This window comes from Heterodontus francisci, chromosome 7 (genome assembly GCF_036365525.1).
Source record: "Heterodontus francisci isolate sHetFra1 chromosome 7, sHetFra1.hap1, whole genome shotgun sequence".
Classification (NCBI taxonomy): Eukaryota; Metazoa; Chordata; class Chondrichthyes; order Heterodontiformes; family Heterodontidae; genus Heterodontus; species Heterodontus francisci.
Window position 1 is genome coordinate 80,345,812 of NC_090377.1, and position 18,402 is coordinate 80,364,213.

The 18,402-nt window shown below is 41.3% G+C and overlaps 1 protein-coding gene across 1 annotated transcript in view; it reads right to left on the reverse strand.

The window, feature by feature from the left end:
• Positions 1-3,327: 3,327 nt before the first annotated feature.
• ccdc141 (coiled-coil domain containing 141) overlaps positions 3,328-18,402 on the reverse strand; it is a 217,649-nt gene continuing 202,574 nt past the window's right edge. Inside the window, exons 23-25 of the mRNA XM_068035521.1 lie at positions 15,215-15,766; positions 9,967-10,955; positions 3,328-3,619 (exon numbers count right to left, since the gene is read on the reverse strand). Coding sequence (XP_067891622.1) covers positions 3,334-3,619; positions 9,967-10,955; positions 15,215-15,766 — 1,827 coding nt within the window. The 3' untranslated portion in view covers positions 3,328-3,333. The remainder of the gene's footprint in view (positions 3,620-9,966; positions 10,956-15,214; positions 15,767-18,402) is intronic.

Genomic DNA, 18,402 nt, shown 5'->3' on the forward strand with positions numbered 1-18,402 from the left:
CTTTATCTCCTGTCCACAGAAGGATATAGCTGATCCTCTCCTCTTCGCTAGTGCCTTTTAGGAAAATATCGGATGTGAATCTGCACTTCTGTTTAAACTTCTCAGATGTCTCTACATCATCATCAGCTTCCCAATTCATGATGGGCTGTGGCTGTGCATTCATTCTGGTCCAGGCTGACATTTAATTTTTTCATTTTCGCACAATTCACTAGGTTTTCTTTCTCTCTCTCTGGCCCTAATTTAGATCAATTTTTTCCAATCTAATTCAGCATTAAATTTGTTTAAAAAGTTTTGTGTTTACCCAAGACACTCGCTGCCACCATATTATGTCTCCTAGTTGTTTTCTGGTTCCCATATGTGAGAAATAACCACACTTTAAACTTGGAAAGGCTTGAGCTCTTTGTTTTAATCATTCAGCCACCCTGCCCTCTGATTTAAGACTACCTCAGGAAAGTCACAGGGCTTTCCAGTGCAGCCATGAATGTGGCACCTGGAACATATACACATAACAATTAGTCCCTAGATAATTAGTTCCGAACACTTTACAGATGGTATAACAATATATAACAGAGATTTATGAGGATGTTGCCAGGACTGGAAAATGTTAGCTATGAGGAAAGATTGGACAGGCTGAGGTGGGTTTTTTTGGAACCGAGGAGGCTGAGGGGATATTTAATTGAGGGTGCTAAAATTATGAAAGTCCTAAGTTGAGTGGAAATGAATGACCTATTTCCCTTAGCAGGGAGGTCAATAACCAGGGCCATAGATTTGAAGTAATTGTCATTTCTTGCCAGTAAAGTTTAAAAAGCCTTGAAATCTCACACAGCTCTGACCTCCCTCTGTGCAGTCGCCTACACTGAGTTGCTGGGATGCTCGCACAGTGGGGTCCCCTGTGATGCTGGTAAAATTGCCTTGTGCTGGGAAAATTACTGAAAATTGATCTCTTAAGTACCTTAATAGGCTTCCCGCTACAGATGCGCGGGTTGCCAGCATTGGACCCAGTCTGCCCCTGGAAGAAGCGGTCAGAGGCAGGAACTTGTCAGCATTTTGTCCTAAATTTGCTTGCCCCCACACCCCCACCCTCCAAACCTGTCTTCATGGGCCTGGGAAAATTACCCTGATTGACTCTGAAATACATGGACAACATGTTTACCACTAAAGCACCAAAAATTGCAGTTAATATTTGTACTCTATACTAATGATGTGTTTGAGGGGATTTGTTTTATGTGCTCCTTTACTGCTTCAGTTAACATTTTTGGTTTGTGAAAACATTGCATAAAAATGTTTTAATGTAACCAATCATTTTTTTACTGAAAGAAATGACTATTTCTTCATATTGCATTTTATTTCATGTACATTTTTTCTGATATATTTGACAGCACATATAGAATCACCACCCATAGATGTTTCACAACATAGATTGTATATAAACTGTCAACATTTAGCAATGCATAACTAAATTTTACATTGCTAATTGGATTTATGTCATGCTATAAAACATGTACAGTAGAACCACCTAAACCTACTTGCAAATCTGATTCAAAGGTCATCTCCCAAGTACTGTACCTTAACATTACTGAGTAAAGAACATATTCTGCTTATCTCACATGTTTCAGGGTGGAGTTATAATGCCACTTTCATGTTATTGTGGTGATATGAGCTAATATGAAAATGCCAACATAACTCAATTAAATCTCCATCTGACTTGCAAGTAAACTAAAGCTAAGTGATGCGAGGCTCGCACCAGCTGTTATATGACACTAGCTTGGTATGAAACCATATTTTGAAGGTGCTCAACTGGTCCTTTAGACATTGTGGGGAGTATTGAGAGACTCGACTCTGACCCATTTTCTTCTGGCATTAAAAATGAACTGCCCAGGAGCGAAGTGTGCACACTGTTTCTTTGTGGTTGATCACAGTGTGACCTGCAGCATGGTTCAGTCATCTTGTATGCATCGTGCTCTATGCATCCCAGTCAGCATGTAACTCCAGCCTTACTGTTTCTTGGTCAGTTTGACTAAATAGGTTTCTGCTCTACCAGTACAACATACTTCCAGCAATATGGATTTCATTTGTATCATAGTATTAGAAAAGAAATCAAAAGTAGGTAATGATAATGAAATATACTTAATTCCAAATGTTTATAATAGTATGAAGAAAGACAAATATAATTAATGTGTTATCAATACATTGTAACTTGTGATTTGTTAGCATAATTGTACAGGTAAAACATAATGACATGTAATTCATCATAAATACATAATGTTTCCATAATTATAACATTATTTTGGAAAATTCACTTCCAAACATTCCTCCTCATAGTTTTAAAATGATTTGGGGAGAAAATATTGAGAGGAAGAGCAGTGGAGATCTGCTGTACATAATGAGTCCTTGTATGTGGTCACATAAACATTACTATAACAATGCACTTTTCATCTGCAATGTTTTAAATTGTAAGATATGACTTCTATTTTCCTTATCCATTCAATCTGCTAGATTTACTATTTTACAGGCTATTCTCTGACTGATTGTGGGCCAGCCTTGGCCAATGCTACTTTGTAATTGGCTACTGGAAAGTATGTTGTGATATCATGTGATATCACCTGGGGCAATTGCCTTCCAATTTTCTCTCTTTCAATGTAGGAAAGTCCCTGATCTCTACTAGTTATCTTGTCCCATAGGCATCTTTGAGACAGGGAACTGATCATGCGGAGATCAATAAATATCTTATATATCAGACTGCCAGCATGCCGTACCTCTGTCCCACACATTCATTTACAATTTTAACCTGCTTTTGCAATGCCTCTACTTCAAAAATATTAAGTGTTGAATGGTAAAAAAAATTGGCTTTGTAAATAAAGAGTACATATTTGAATGTAAATAATTTTCAAAAATGTTTCTGTAAGAACATAAGGATATCCAAAGATATCAATGAAAAATGGCCATTCGAGCCATTATCCTTTTCAGACTTTTACAGATATTGTTCTTTTAATGATTTCCACTTATATCATTATAATTGGACAGTTAAGTTCTTATTTGCATCATTGTTTACAAACAACATTCGAATTAGTGTTGTTCACGTGTTAAATTACTAAAGATGTACTTTGTTACAAAAATATGAAATTATATTAGTATTCCCTACAAATTAATGTTGTGCTTTAAATGAAAAACAGTAAAGAAATAGTAATTCCTGAACAAGTCAGCAGCAAAAACACATCACTAAAGTTATTAGAAAAATTGCACGACAATATTGCTTGTGATAAGTGCAGATGTTACAGAACACACAGTGATAGACAGCTAGGTGGCAGGAACAGTGATATATATTTACAGTAGTTAGATTAACAGCATATACATAAGAAACAAGCTAATGTATAGTATACACAACACACCAAGACAAGTGAACCAATCTATATCATCAGGGTGGAAACACCTGAGACTGCAGTTACCTTGTACTTGAAGGATAGCACTGGAACTGACAGTACCATTAGAATTTTTAGCTCGTACAACATAAATGCCAGCATCTTTATCAGACACCTTCTCAATGAAAAGAATGTGTTTGCCTTCCTTTTGTGAAAATTTTAAATGCTGATCTGTTGTCAGCTTCTGTCCATTCTTGTACCTGAAGTAAAGAGTGCATTTTTTTAAGTCAAGCAACATCCAGCACCATTTTAATAATACCATATATATTTTAAGAATGTCCAAAAATTAGAAAATAATTTTTATATGAGTTTTATTTTGTTTTATAATGCTCCTGTGAAGCACCTTAAGAAATTTTATTGTGTTAAAGACGTTACATAAATATAAGTTGTTTTGTTTTCTGCATCAAGGGAAAGTGTGTACTATAATTTGTTAAGTATTAGCAACAGTCTTAAAGGACTTAGGACATGTTTTCAAACATTTTCAAATCTCAAATATATAGGAGCATAGCATGTTACAGCACAGAAAAAGCACAGTTGGCCCACCAAGTTTTACTCCTGTACATGATCTTACTCACTCCTAATGCTCTAATTTTCTTTTTCAAGCAACTATTTCATTCCCTTTTTAAAGCACACTTAGTGACTCAGCTTCAAGAATAGTTTGTGGAAGAGAACTCCACATTCTAACTACCCTCAAGCTATAAAAATCCCAACATCACTTTTAATTCTCTTTGTCATTATCTTAAATTTATGCCTTCTTGGTACACTACAGAAAGAGACACAAGATTAACTCCTTGGGCTGAATTTTATTGGGCCCTCGACGCCATGGATCGCGGTGCAGGGACCGGTAAAATGCTGTGGGGAGAGGCCTGCCTCAACCCACGATGTCGAGAAGGGTCCGCCGCATATTATCAGCAGTGGCGGGACCTTGGTGCGGCCCCCCCCCCCCCCCACCGCACAGTGGCGGCACCACAATTAACATATGGTAATGCTTACTTACCTTTGCTGATTATGCAGCCCACCGCCTCTCCACCGACACTTCCGGATTTTTCATTGAACGGGCGGCCATCACGTGCCGTCACGTTCACAATCTGAAAAGCCGGTGGGTCCTCAGAGGCAGAAGTTGTCGCCAGTGAAGTTAAGCTGTGTCATTCAGGGGTCTCACTCTGCATTATGGAAGGGAGGAGGATACACAGGGGCCTAACTCTGCATTCTGGAAGGGAGGAGGGGGGAAGGATACACAGGGGTCGCACTCTGCATTCTGAAATGGAGGGGGTCTGGGATTACTAGTAGGAAAGCTGTCTGGCATGAAGAAAGGTACCATGTACCATCCCTCTGGTAACAGTGTATGCTCTGTGTTTGTGAGGGGACAATGGCACAGGCACCCTGTGTGTGGGGAGGGTGCCAGAATGGCAGGAGCATTAAGGTTTTATGGCTGGTGGGGGCAATCGATTCAGCTGGTAGGATCTAGATGTGGTCACGCTGTGCCAATCTGAGTGTTGGCCAAGATGGGCAATGCCATGGCATTGATCCAGGAAAGCAGCTGATGTACCCGTCAACACCAATCCATGCCCTGTTAGGAACCTTCGAACACATGCAGGGTTCAACTTTATTTATCACATGGAAATAGGTATGGCTCATCCTACATTGTGTGATCTTCTGCATGTGAGGATCGGTATGCGCCAGAGGCAATACCAACAGGCAGGTGCGATCCACGTATAGGCCCCCTGTCATGAGCAGCAGTCCCCAAGTGAAGCCCGCCATTACGTTTGCCGTGCATCTACAGGCCCCACACGGCATGCCATCGGATGTCAGAGCACCAGTGTCAGAGGCAATTGCGCATTATTCACCCAGGTGTGGCACGCCTACAAGAAGGAATGTTACACTTGAGCGGGAGAAGAGGATCGCAACTTCACAGGACGCTGGGACACAGCAGGGTAAGTATGTGGCGGCAAAGTGGAAAGTGCTGGGCTCATTCAGCAGGTCAGGCAGCATCTGTGGAGAGAGAAGCAGAGTTAACTTTCAGGTCTGTGAACCTGGACAAGTTAACTCTGCTTCTCTCTCCACAGATGCTGCCTGACCTGCTGGATTTCTGCAGGACTTTCTGCTTTGCTGCCAGATTGACAGCAGTCCCACTCTTCAGTAGTCTGGTAAGTATTTCTTTGACAGCTGTCAGGAAGCAGGTGCTGGGGCACTTTAAATAGGGCCCCAGCACCTGCAGCACAACCGTCAAAAACTGTCTCACTGCGCCGAATATCCCGCCTCTCCCCACGTAATATGGGAGGGTGGCTCAGCACCGTGATTCTGAAGAACTCGGCGGCGGCCCGCGAATGTGGGTGCGTCGCCAAGTTCAAAGGGCGCCACCCCAATAAAATTCAGCCTCTTGTCTCAAAGGACTGAACAATGAGAAAATTTTAGAACAATTGGATCCTTCACCTTTGAATGGAGGCAAATGAAAGTGGGCCTTATAGAGGAATATACAAGAATGTAGCTAAGAAGTGGCAGACCTGCAACAGTGATTATTTGCCATTCTGAAAATGCATTGGTTTGCAATCTGTGTAACAGAATTATTCTAAATTTTATTTTCAAACTTCTATGGCTAAGCTTGCAGGCGTGCTGATTTTTACAGCATATTACTTAAAACTACATAAGGGAAGTGTTAACAGGACACTTAGAAAATCATAATATGATTCGGCTGAATCAATATGGTTTTATGAAAGAGAATGCGTGTGTAATAAATCTATTACAGTTTGTTAAGTGTGTAACTAGCAAGATGGATAAAGGTAAAAACAGTGGTTGACACATGACAGATTGTTACACAAGAGTAGAGCTCATGGTGTTGGAGGTAATACATTAGCTTGGATTGAGCATTGGTTAATGGACAGAAAACAGAGAGTAGGAATAAATGGGTCATTTTGGGGTTGGGAGGCTGTAGCTGGTAAGGTGCTGTAAAGATCAATGATTCGGCCTCAGCTATTTACAATGTTTATCAATGTAAGTTGTGAAGAAGGTGCAAAGAGGCTGCCAAGGAATATAGAGGGTTAAGTGAGTGGCAAGAAGATGGCAAATGGAGTAAAATATGGAAAATATGATATTATTCACTTTGGTCAGAAGAACAGAAAAGCAGAATTTTTTTTTAAAGTGAGAGACTCGTAAAAGTTGAGATTCAGAGGCATTTGGGTGTCCTTGTACACGAATGACAAAGTTAACATGCAGGTACAGCAAGCAATTAAAAAGGCAAATGGTATGTTAGCTTCTATTGCAAGGTACTTGGAATACAAGAGTAAGGAAGTTTTGTTGCATTTATCTAGGGCTTTGGTTAGACTACACCTGAAGTACCGTGTACAGTTTTGGTCTTGTACCTAAGGAAGGATATGCAATGTAGGTTCACTAGATTGATTCCTGGTATGAAAGGGTTGTTGTCCTATGGGTGACATTGCATATAACGGGTCCATATTCTCTGGAGTTTAGATGAATGAGAGATGAACGCATTGAAATATATAAGATTCTTAGAAGGCTTGACAGGGTAGATGAAAGGATGTTTCCCCTGGATGGAGGGTCTAGAACTAGGGCCATAGATTCAGGATAAGGGGCCGGCTATTTAGGACTGAAATCAGGAAAGATTTCTTCACTAACAGGGTTATGGATCTTTGGAATGCTCTGCCCCATAAAGCTGTGCATGCTCAGATGTTGAGTATATTCAAGATTAAGACTGAAAAATTTTTGGCAACCAAGAGAGTCAAGGGATGTGGTGATAGGACAGGAAAATGGAGGTCGATCAGCCACAATCTTATTGAATGGTGGAGCAGACTCAAGGGACCATATGGCCTACTCCTGCTTCTATTTCTTATATTCTTATTTTCTCAAAGTCAGAATTATTGAACAAGATAATTGAGATCATGTTTTCAATGTTCTAAAGTAATCCAAATGCAATGAAAACTAGGACCTTAAATAACCTTACAGAATTATGATTTCCCAGATAATATGTTCTCCATCAAAAGCAAAGTTCACCCTTTTGATGCTATTTTAGTGTAATTTTCTTGTTCTGCCATACTGAATCCTTCATTATTTCCTGGAATTGTCATTTTTTTGGTAAGTGATGACAAAATGACCGGAATGATTAAGCCTTATTTTTGCCCCTATAAATGATCTTGTTGCTTGTACAGGAAATAAATACTGTTAATAACATAGCGTCTATTGCAGTGGTGTTTGATTATCTGTACAAAAACATATAGCTCTACAGTTTAGAAGATTGTTGGTTACAAGACTTGGTTGCTGAATGTGTGTTAGATATAGTATCCTATATTATTCATGACCCTATTCTGGATGGTTGCATTGAAATCATGGTCTTGATGGAAACTTGGCATTTGGATGTTGACACCTTTCCCCTTACTGAATCCACCATGCTTGGCAATACTTTTGATCACTTGCAGCAGTGGCAGCGTGGCCCTGCTCACCAAATCTCACTTTGCTCTGTCTCTTCTGCACGTTCTTCATTTCTGAACATCTCACTTTGTTCCAGAACAACCTTCCAATCCTCATTCTCTGCATCTCAGCCTTGCCCCACTCAAGTTTCTCACTGTGATATCTTCAATCCTTTCTTGTCTCAGCCTCTGCACTGAGTGTCTTTTCATCCTTGGTGATTTCAACCTACATGTCAGCTTATTTTGTCCTCTCTCCTCTGAGTTCACTTCCCTCCTGTCCTCTTTAACCTCCCTCTCCATATAAACGTACTTACCCATATTCACGCCACTCCCTTGACCTTGTCATCTCACATGGCTCTCGATTTCCATCATTTCAATTTCAGACAAGGCCATCACTCATCAACTCCTTGAATGGTGTTAGATTGGGAAAGGGGGAGGTGCAACAAGACCCGAGTGTCCTTGTACACCAGTTGCTGAAAGCAAGCATTCAGGGGCAGCAAGCAATTAGGTCAATGGCATGTTGGCCTTTATTGCAAGAGAATTTGAGTACAGGAGCAAGGATGTCTTATTGCAGTTATACAGGGCCTTGGTGAGACCACACCTGGAGTATTGTGTGCAGTTTTGGTCTCCTTATCTGAGGAAGGATGTGATTGCCATGGAGGGGGTGCAAAGAAGATTTACTAGGCTGATTCGTGGGATGGCAGGGTTGATGTATGAGGAGAGATTGGGTCGACTAGGCCTCTTTTCACTAGAGTTTAGAAGAATGAGAGGGGATCTCACAGAAACCTATAAAATTCTAACAGGACTAGACAGGCTAGATAGAGGGAGGATGTTTCCAATGACTGGGGAGTCCAGAACCAGGGGTCACAGTATTAGGATATGGGGTATGTCATTTAGAACCGAGATAAGGAGAAATTTCTTCACTCAGAGGGTGGTGAACCTGTGGAATTCTCTACCACTGAAGTCAGTGGAAGCCAAGTCATTAAATATATTCAAGAAGGAGATAGGTATATTTCTTAATGTCAAAGGGATCAAGGGATGTGGGGAGAAAGCGGGAACAGGGTACTGAATTAGACGATCAGCCATGATCTTTTTTGGATGGCGGAGCGGGCCCGAAGGGTCGAATGGCCTACCCCTATTCCTATTTTTCTATGTTTCTATGTATCAGTCACCACTCACATATCATTTCGCTTCTCTGCATCCTCCCCTGGAGAAAACTCTTCTCCAAGTCACTTACAACAGCACATTCAAACTCCCAACTATCTGGTCATTGGCCCTTTGCTTGCCACAACACTTCTTCAGCTGTCAATCTGCTCAATCACTTCCTCACCTCCACATTTGATGTACTTGCCCCTAGTAAACCCCTAACCCTCTCTCACCCTGGCCATTCCCCTAGTACAGCACCTATCTCTGCTCCCTGTAGGCCAAGGGGAGCAGACCTCAGTACTAATTTATCACTACATCTGGCTGGATCAACTCAAGCACTATGGGGCCCTGTTCTCCTCTACAAGACTGCTCAGGATCATCCAGAATGCAAAGATAACTCCCAGCTTATTTTCTTGACTACGAAACATTTTCACAAACCCGTCTCCCCTATCACCAATAACAAGTGCGAGGAGCTCTCGGACTTCCTTGTCACTGTTTGTTCAGCTGCCTCTACCACATTCCTACGTTCCCCTTGCTGAGGAAGCTACCAGTCATAGTAATTGCAACATAATGGCAGCCTAAGGCACCTTGCAATAGCTGTTTAAACAAGTTATTCATCTGTTCTAATTATTATATACTGACAATTTCCATTTCTAATGGCTAGTGGACGTTTTTAACCAGTAATTGCCCTGCAGCTAATTTGCACATAATTTTGTGCATACCTGGAAATTTTCATAATTAATTTACTGGTGTTATTCCATTAGTTATCAAAATTCTCATACATTCTTCAAACTTCTTTGAAAATGTGTCTCAATTTTGTATTACATCTAGAGTGGGGCTGTAATAACGCTTAAAACATCAGACCCATGGTCAACAGTTCATGCTGAGCAGCTAAATATATGTTAATGTAATATGAAATGATCCCAGACAGAAGTAATTCAACTTGTATATATTATTGCTGTTTATTATAGGTTACCCACCACGTCAAAGTTGGTTCTGGGAATCCTGTTACTTCTATTTCCAAGGTCACAGGAGAACCTTCTACCACACTGACATTAGACAAGAGCTTGGAGAAGTTGGGTGTGTTGCTAGCCAGGTTGCACATGGCTGTGTTTCTTGATTTACGTCTGATTTCCTCACAGATGACAGTATCCATATGATGGCCTGTATCATGCACTGATTGGTGTACACTGAGGGGTACTGTTAGTGGTTCAGCTGAAGTATGTAAATTATTTCTGTGAGAACTAATTTCTTTTCTAAAACAGCCTCTATTATGACCATGCAGTGACTCCTGTGTTTCAGTCACCCTCTCATGCATATCATAGGTCTGTAGCTGTGTCTCATGCACTTCACAGAAAGAATCACAGGTCGATGAATTAGTTACCATTTGGGATTTTAAGATATGTGAAAGCGTGCTAGAAACAATATTGGGTGCAGGAATTGTCAGTGGATTGTGGATAAAAGAAGAAGACTCAGATCTGTATTTTGTGCAGGGCTCAATACTGTGATTTGGATGAGATGAGGAATGACATTCTGATCCACTATAAACTTGTGCTCTTGAGTGATTTACTGCATCAGCAGTGCCAACAGGTGCAAGCAGATCAGAGTTGTCAGTCATTCTGCTATAGCTTGTTTGCATCTGTGATTGGCCACTGTAAGACCCAGCATACAGACTGTGGGAACTTAATCTGGACATTTTATCCACTTCTGTTTCAGAATGGACTATGTTCGATTCAGGAGTCTCAGGAAGTGGAGGCAAAGAGATGTCATCAGGTGACATGCATTCATATTCTTCAAGAGATAGGGTTTCATCTACTAAAAGTTCATTTTGCAGATCTCCATCAGTCACTGTGCTGCCTTCAGTGGAAGGATGAAATAGCTCTGGAGCTTCTTGCGAATATAGATCTTCTGGAACTGAATCAGTGATTTGATTGTTCAGTAATCCATCCAAGCTGGCATTTAAATGTTCCTTAAAAAACAAAAACAAATGGTATCTATAATTTATTTTATTTGCTATGTACGTCATGTTCTCCTTATTTGAGTATTACTATTTCTGTCATGCCACTAGGTAGCACCTATATAACTTTCCTAATATTGTTTCACAGTTACATCTGCAGTTTCTACCACTAAGTTCCTGAATAATTAAAGGCAAGAAGTCACAATACTTTCATCAGAGAACCAGGCAGAAGGGGTAATAAGGTCCCTTTATGTCTGGTGTTATATTCAAAGGTGGTAACATCCAAGATCAAAGAAAAACAGGAGATTGGCCAACAGGCTAACTATACTATATTCATAACGTACTTAGTTTCACAAAGATTGTTTTTAAGTGGAAGCCTATTTCTTTTAAGGACAACATTATGACAGAAGATAAATAACATGAGAAAACCTTCTGTGTTCCATGTGAAGGCAATGGGATTGAAAAGGCAGCATGGATACAAAATTAGATAAAGGGAAAAAAGCAGAGAGTAGTGGTGACTGCTTGTTTTTCAGACTGGATGGAAATATACAGTGGTGTCCACCTGGGGTTGGCATTAGAACTACTTCTCATTTAGATATTTATTAATGACCTGGGCTTTGGTATATAGAGATTCATTTCAAAGTTTGCAGATGGCACAAAACTCAAAAAAGTAGTAAACAGTGAAGAGGATAGTAGCAGACTTCAGGAGGACATAGATACATTGTTGACGTGGGCAGACACATAGCAGATTAAATTTAGCACAGAGAAGTGTGATGTGATGCATTTTGGAAGTAAAAATGAGCAGAGACTATAAATACTAAATGGTGTAATGTTAAAGGCAGTGCAGGGACAGAGAGACTCGGGGGTTTGCAACAGAAATCTTTGAAGGTGGCAGGTCATGTTGATAAAGCTGATGGAATCCTGGCCTTTGTAAATAGTGGAATAGAGTACAAAAGCACGGAAGTTATGCTCAATCTTTATGAATCACTGGTTAGGCCTCAGCTGGAGTGTTGTGTCCAATTATGGGCACGACACTGTAGAAAGGATATCAAGGCCTTAGAGAGGGTGCACGGGAGATTTACGAGAATGATACTCGGGATGAGGGACTTCGGTTACATGGAGAGACTAGAGAAGCTAGGATGGTTCTACCTAGAGTAGAGAAAACTAAAGTAAGATTTAATCAAGGCATTCAAAATCATGAAAGTTTTGTTAGAGTAAATAAGGAGTAACTGTTTCTATTGACAAAAGGATTGGTAACCAGAGGACACAGACTGAAGGTAATTGGCAAAAAAGCCAGAAGCGAGATGAGGAGATATTTTTTATGCACCGAGTTATCATCTGGAATGTAATGTCTAAATGGGTGGTGGAAGCAGACACAATAGTAACTTGCAAAAATAATTTGGATAAATACTTGAAGTGGAGAAAATTGTAGGACCAAGGGGAAAGAGCGGAGAGTGGGACTTTCAAAGAGCAGGCAAAGCACGATGGTTGAATGGCCTTCTGCACTGTAAGATTCTCCAATTTAAAATATTTTTTAAACATGGCATTAGATACAGGGAAAAGTGTTTTAAGAATTGGTTTTAGCTAGTTGTAGCTCAATATAATTATTTTCACTGCCAGAATTTGTGGCCAACATACACAACAGGCAATAGTATTGGGAGACTGTCCAAACTGTAACATGTATCATTTTGTTCTCAGATGAGCAAAATATTTCTCTAAATATTGGAAAGATTGAAGCTATTGCCTGCAGTTCCCACCATAAATTCTATTCCCTAGCCACCGACTCCATAACTCTCCCCGACATCTGTCTGAAGCTGAGCTAGACTGTTAGAAGCTTAGCATCACATCTTACCCTGAGATAAGCTGTCAACCATATATTCACGCTATCAAAATTGCCTACTTCCAGTTCAGTACCATCACATGTGGAATCTTGTCCACTTAGACCCTGCCTGAACCATGGGACCATTTTTGGTCGGTTTCTAATGGGCAGGTTTTGCCAAGGATCTTTCTCAGAGCAACAGCATTAGCATCCCGTCGTTGGGCCTGCCACAAATTTGGGAGGGTTTTTAAAAAATTTGTTCATGGGATGTGGGCATTGCTGGCTAGGCCAGCATTTATTGCCCATCCCTAATTGCCTTTGAGAAGGTGGCGGTGAGCTGCCTTTTAGAACAACTGAAGTCCTTGGGGTGTAGGTACACCAACAGTACTGTTAGGAAGGGAGTTCCAGGAAATTGATTCAGCGACAGTGAAGGAACGGCGACATAGTTCCAAGTCAGGATGTTGTGTAGCTTGGAGCGGAACTTGTAGGTGGTGGTATTCCCATGTATCTGCTGCCTTTGTCCTTCTGGGTTGTAGAGGCCGCGGGTTTGGAAGGTGTTGTCGAAGGAGCCTTGGTGAGTTGCTACAGTGCATCTTATAGATGGTACACACTGCTGCCACTGTGCGTCGGTCGTGAAGGGAGTGAATGTTGAAGGCTGTGGATGGAGTGCCAATCAAGCGGGCTGCTTTGTCGTGGATGGTGTTGAGCTTCTTGAGTGTTGTTGGAGCTGCACCCATCCAGGCAAGTGCAGAGTATTCCATCACACTCCTGACTTGTGCCTTGTAGATGGTGGAGAGGCTTTGGAGAGACAGGAGGTGAGTTACTCGCTACAAAATCCCCAGCCTCTAACCCGCTCTTGTAGCCATAGCATTTAAGTGGCTGGCCCAGTTCAGTTTCTAGTCAATGGTAACCCCCAGGATGTTGATAGTGGAGAATTCAGTGATGGTAAGGACATTGAACATCAAAGGGAGATGGTTAGATTTTCTCTGGTTTGAACTGGTCATTGCCCGGCACTTGGATAGCGTGAAGGTTAATTGCCACTTATCAACCCAAGCCTGGATGTTGTCCAGATCTAGCTGCATATGGATATGGGCTGCTTCAGTATCTGAGGAGTCGCGAATGGTACTAAACATTGTGCAATCATCAGCGAACATCCCCACATCTGACCTTCTGATGGAGGAAAGGTCATTGATGAAGTAGTTGAAGATGGTTGGGCCGAGGACACTATCCTAAGGAACTCCTGCAGTGATATCCTGGGACTGAGATGATTGATCTTGGCATGTTTTACATTAAAAGTGCAGCATAAATGCAAGCTGTTGTTGTAATAATATTTACATTGATTGTAAATAAATGAACTTTTTTCAATCTGAAAATACATATCTGCCAAATATTCACAACAGTTCAAAATTGTCATGAATCTTTCGATATAACTAAATAAACTATATTTTTTCATGAATTGAAAATATGGTTTTGAAATAATTCAGATTTTGTGTGCACACAAGAATTTTTAAGTGAATTTTACTGAATGTGTTCAAGTCTCAATCTGGTGATGCAGTAATTACCCTTGCTGCAACATCACAATATCATGCAGGCCCCCATCTGCCAAGAATGAGGCACACTAATTTTACCACAGGGACATTAAATTTCAAATTGTTGCTGGGAAGAAGAGAAGGCCTGTGATGAGAAGTTGTCAAGCCTCTGGCTGGAAAGACATTTTTGCATATTAACAGACAGTGTTTGGAAACAAAGGAGCTATCCCCTGCTCCAATATAATCCACAAACAGACGGGGTCAGACCAGATGGTCACATGACTAACTAGCTGTTGCAGAGTTTGAACTGAGAGTTTTAAATTGGAGAGACAGTGTTTGAACTGGCAGAAAGCTTCTTGCTCCTGGACTGAGAAGAACTCTCCTGCATGTCTGTCTGCTCCCATCTCGTTCTCACGGAACTCCAAAAACCCACTGAAGACACATGAACCCCAAGAGAGAAAAATCTCCTTTTGTGAACAAGGTTTAAGAAAAATACTGGGCCACAACAGATCTGCCTACAATCAAGGACTCTACAGGGAGTTTGAAGACCCATAACAAAAACTGTTCAGATATTGCCTCAAACCTTTCCACTTTATTTCTTCTGCTCTTTTCTGTCCCTATCCGCATGTGTGTATCGCATATGCACGCTAGTGTGGGCGCATTGTGTATCCGTAGGCGTTAACCGAATTAGAGTTTAAGTTTAAAAAATTTCACTTTTCTTCTTTAAACTTGAGAAAGCCTGCTGGTTTCTTTGCCTTATAATTGGAAAGTGGTGAGCAAGGATTCACCAAGGGGGAGCTAAAGACACAGTGTGTTAAAAAATAAAACCCTGTTAGGCCAGGTGAAGGCTGAAAGGGAACCCTAGACCTCTTTCTCACCTGGTCGTAACAACTATTTTAGGAATATTTTAAAGGAGTACATACATGACTGCATGACAACTGGTCTTTTTGCAGTTCTGACGGATCATCTGGTATTTCTCCGTTTCCTGGTTCATCCATTTGATACTCTTTGGAAGAATTTGGCACTGATATTTCTGAATTGTTCTCAAGAGCAGTTGTGGAAAGTTTTGTATTTTCTGATATGTTTTCTATGAGGTGAAGGGTGAAAACTCTTCTTTCTGAGTCAGTGGAATATGTTGATGGAAAGAGTGATTTTTTCTGGGATAGCTTCATTCTAAATGGCTGGGACAAGGTGGTGGTATAACACTGAACATTTATCTCTCCTTCACTGGACTTCTTCACATTATCTGGTACTGTCTGGACATCTCCTGTGGGTAGTCCAAGAACACGACAGTGATCTGTGATATGTGTAGAGGATAGCTTTAGCTGTTCGTTTTCTCTTTCCACTTTAGTTGATTCCGCAGTAGTTTTTGATGAAGCCTTGGTCGCCTTTTCTTGCTCATGGTTGTCCAGTGTTTGATATGTTATTTGCAAGCTTGTATCTACAGGTGGTGATTGGCAAACATTGGTTTCCATCTAACAGAAGTTAAAGAAACATAAGAATTAAGACACTTTTAACTTGTGTTTTTATCAGCATGATTCTTGAGCCTTGGTGCATTGCTGCAGCGCATCTTGTAGATGCTACACACTGCTGCCACTGTGCATCGGTGGTGGAGGAGTGAATGTTCATGGATGGGGTGCCAATCAAGCGAGCTGATTTGTTCTGGATGGTGCCGAGCTTCTTGAGTGTTGTTGGAGCTGCATCCATCCAGACAAGTGGGGAGTATTACATCATACTCCTGACTTGTACCTTGTAGACAGTGGACAGGCTTTAGGGAGTCAGGAGGTGAGTTACTCGCTGCAGGATTCCTAGCCTCTGACCTGCTCTTGTAGCCACAGGATTTATATGGCTACTCCAGTTCAGTTTCTCGTCAATGGTGACACCCAGGATGTTGATAGTGGGGGATTCAGCTATCGTAATGCCATTGAATGTCAAGGGGTACAATTAGTTCTGTCTGACCAGAGAGAAACAGATGGAGCATGCAAGGATAATGGGCTTCTCCACGCTGGAGGGCGCCATCAACTGCATACATGAGGCTTTGAGCATCCCGAGAGAGGACAGCAGATTCATACTCCATGAAGCCACTGCCATTCCACCAGGTTGGTGCCTCAGCAATCCAAATAATCTATTCAAGGGCAGATTGTTGGACTGCGGTGCGACCCTTCAGCCCCTTTGAGCACTGGTATCTGTTGTATGATTGCCTTTAAGAGTGATCTCTCTTTAAGATCTTAGTATGCTAATGAACTAAGTACCAAGACACAGTCATGTGTCTACAATCCTGAGTCACTCTGCAACTGTAACACCCAGAGTAAGGTTCTGTAAATAGTTTGCTCCGTACTATATAAGAGTTTGGCTGTAATAAAGCTGTTTGGAATCATCAGCATAACTGGACTCTATGTATCTCATTTATGTTGCATCAGGCAACATCAAAGAACTCATTACATGGCGGCAGCTGTGGTGAGAAGACAAAGTATAAGATTGAAGACCACAGGTCAAACAGTTGTAAAAACTACCCTTCCTACAGCCAAAAGAGACAAGGTTCTACAGAAATACTGGCCCAAACAGTAGAAAGAGAAAGGGAACTTACCTCCAACTGTAGAAGACAGAGCACAGAATGACAGGCTGCAGGTAAATCGGGTGAGTCATTGTGCCGATGGTTGAGGAATCCCAGTTAAAATGAAAAAGCTCTGAAGTGCTTGAAAATTGATTTTTTTACACAGAACGTTTGAAAAAAGAGGAAAACAGGAAAGACGCAACTCCTTTCCCAGGCCGATTGTGGTCAGCGCATTACGGGAGGTGCCCATTAGAAAAAGTGCGGGAATCCTCTGATCACTGCAAAGACTCATCCATGCAGCCAAATGTTTTTTTAAAAACTCATTAAATCACTCGAGCATGAAGAAGAGCTTTCATTCACGCAGCCACAGCTATAAAAATACCATTGAATCACTCGAGCATGAAGAACATAAACAAATTTTAGCAAAAAAAGCTACTGAATTGCCCAGTGAGCAGCTATGTAAACAAACCAGCTTAATTGTTGCAAGCAAGATGAACACAAAGCACTGCAAAATACCTGCTCCTCTGGTTCAAAGCAGCTAGTTTAAATAACAGTGTTTTTAAAAGGGGAAATGGTGCAGAGTCATAGAACAAATCTTAAAGCAAGTTTTAAAGCAAAACAAGAGCAGAAGTATGGATACTAAATTTCCCAGCATGAGCTAGAAAGCCATTGATACCCAATCTGAGTTCAAACTTTTCAAACAAAGAATGCTGTTATGCTTTACAGACCATGTAATTGTAGAACCAGAGAAACAGGCTCTACAAATACGAATAGCAGTTGGAAATGAGGGATTACACTGAATCAATACCTCTGGCTTAACTGAAGAGGACCAGAAATATCCCACAAAGATATGGAAAATGCTAGAAGGTCAGCTCCAATTAAGAGCGAATTTTAGAATTCACCACCTGGAATTGATGTCCTACAGGCAACGGCCACAGGAATCAATAGACCAGTTCGTCAGTAGATGCCATTGTAAGGGCAACGAATATGACTTCTCAGAAACTGAGCTGTCAGACCGAACAATAGATCTGGTGATTGTATCAACACCCATTGAAGTGTTTTAGAAAGACCTCTTGACGAAAAAGAAAGGTCACAGCATTGAGGTGCTGCTGGAAGATGGCAGGAAATATGAAGCTATTGTAGCTGGACAAGAGCACCAGCAAGCAACAGGTGCAGCCAACAGTATTGGCATAATAACCAGGTCAAAAAGAGCTGTGTGCTAAGTGTGGGTAGTCACACTCACCGCAACAATGTCCTGCATTACAGCCTTGGTTCAAACATGGACAAAAGAGCTGAACTCAAGAGGTGAGGTGAGGATGACTGCCCTTGCCATCAAGCATTTGATTGAGTATGGCATCAAGGAGCCCTAGCAAAGCTGGAGTCGATGGGAATCAGGGGGAAGACTCTCCACTGGTTGGAGTCATACCGAGCGCAAAGGATGATGGTTGTGGTTGTGGTTGTTGGAGGTCAATAATCTCAGCTCCAGGACATCACTGCAGGAGTTCCTCAGGGTAGAGTCCTAGGCCCAGCCATCTTCAGCTGCTCCATCAATGACCT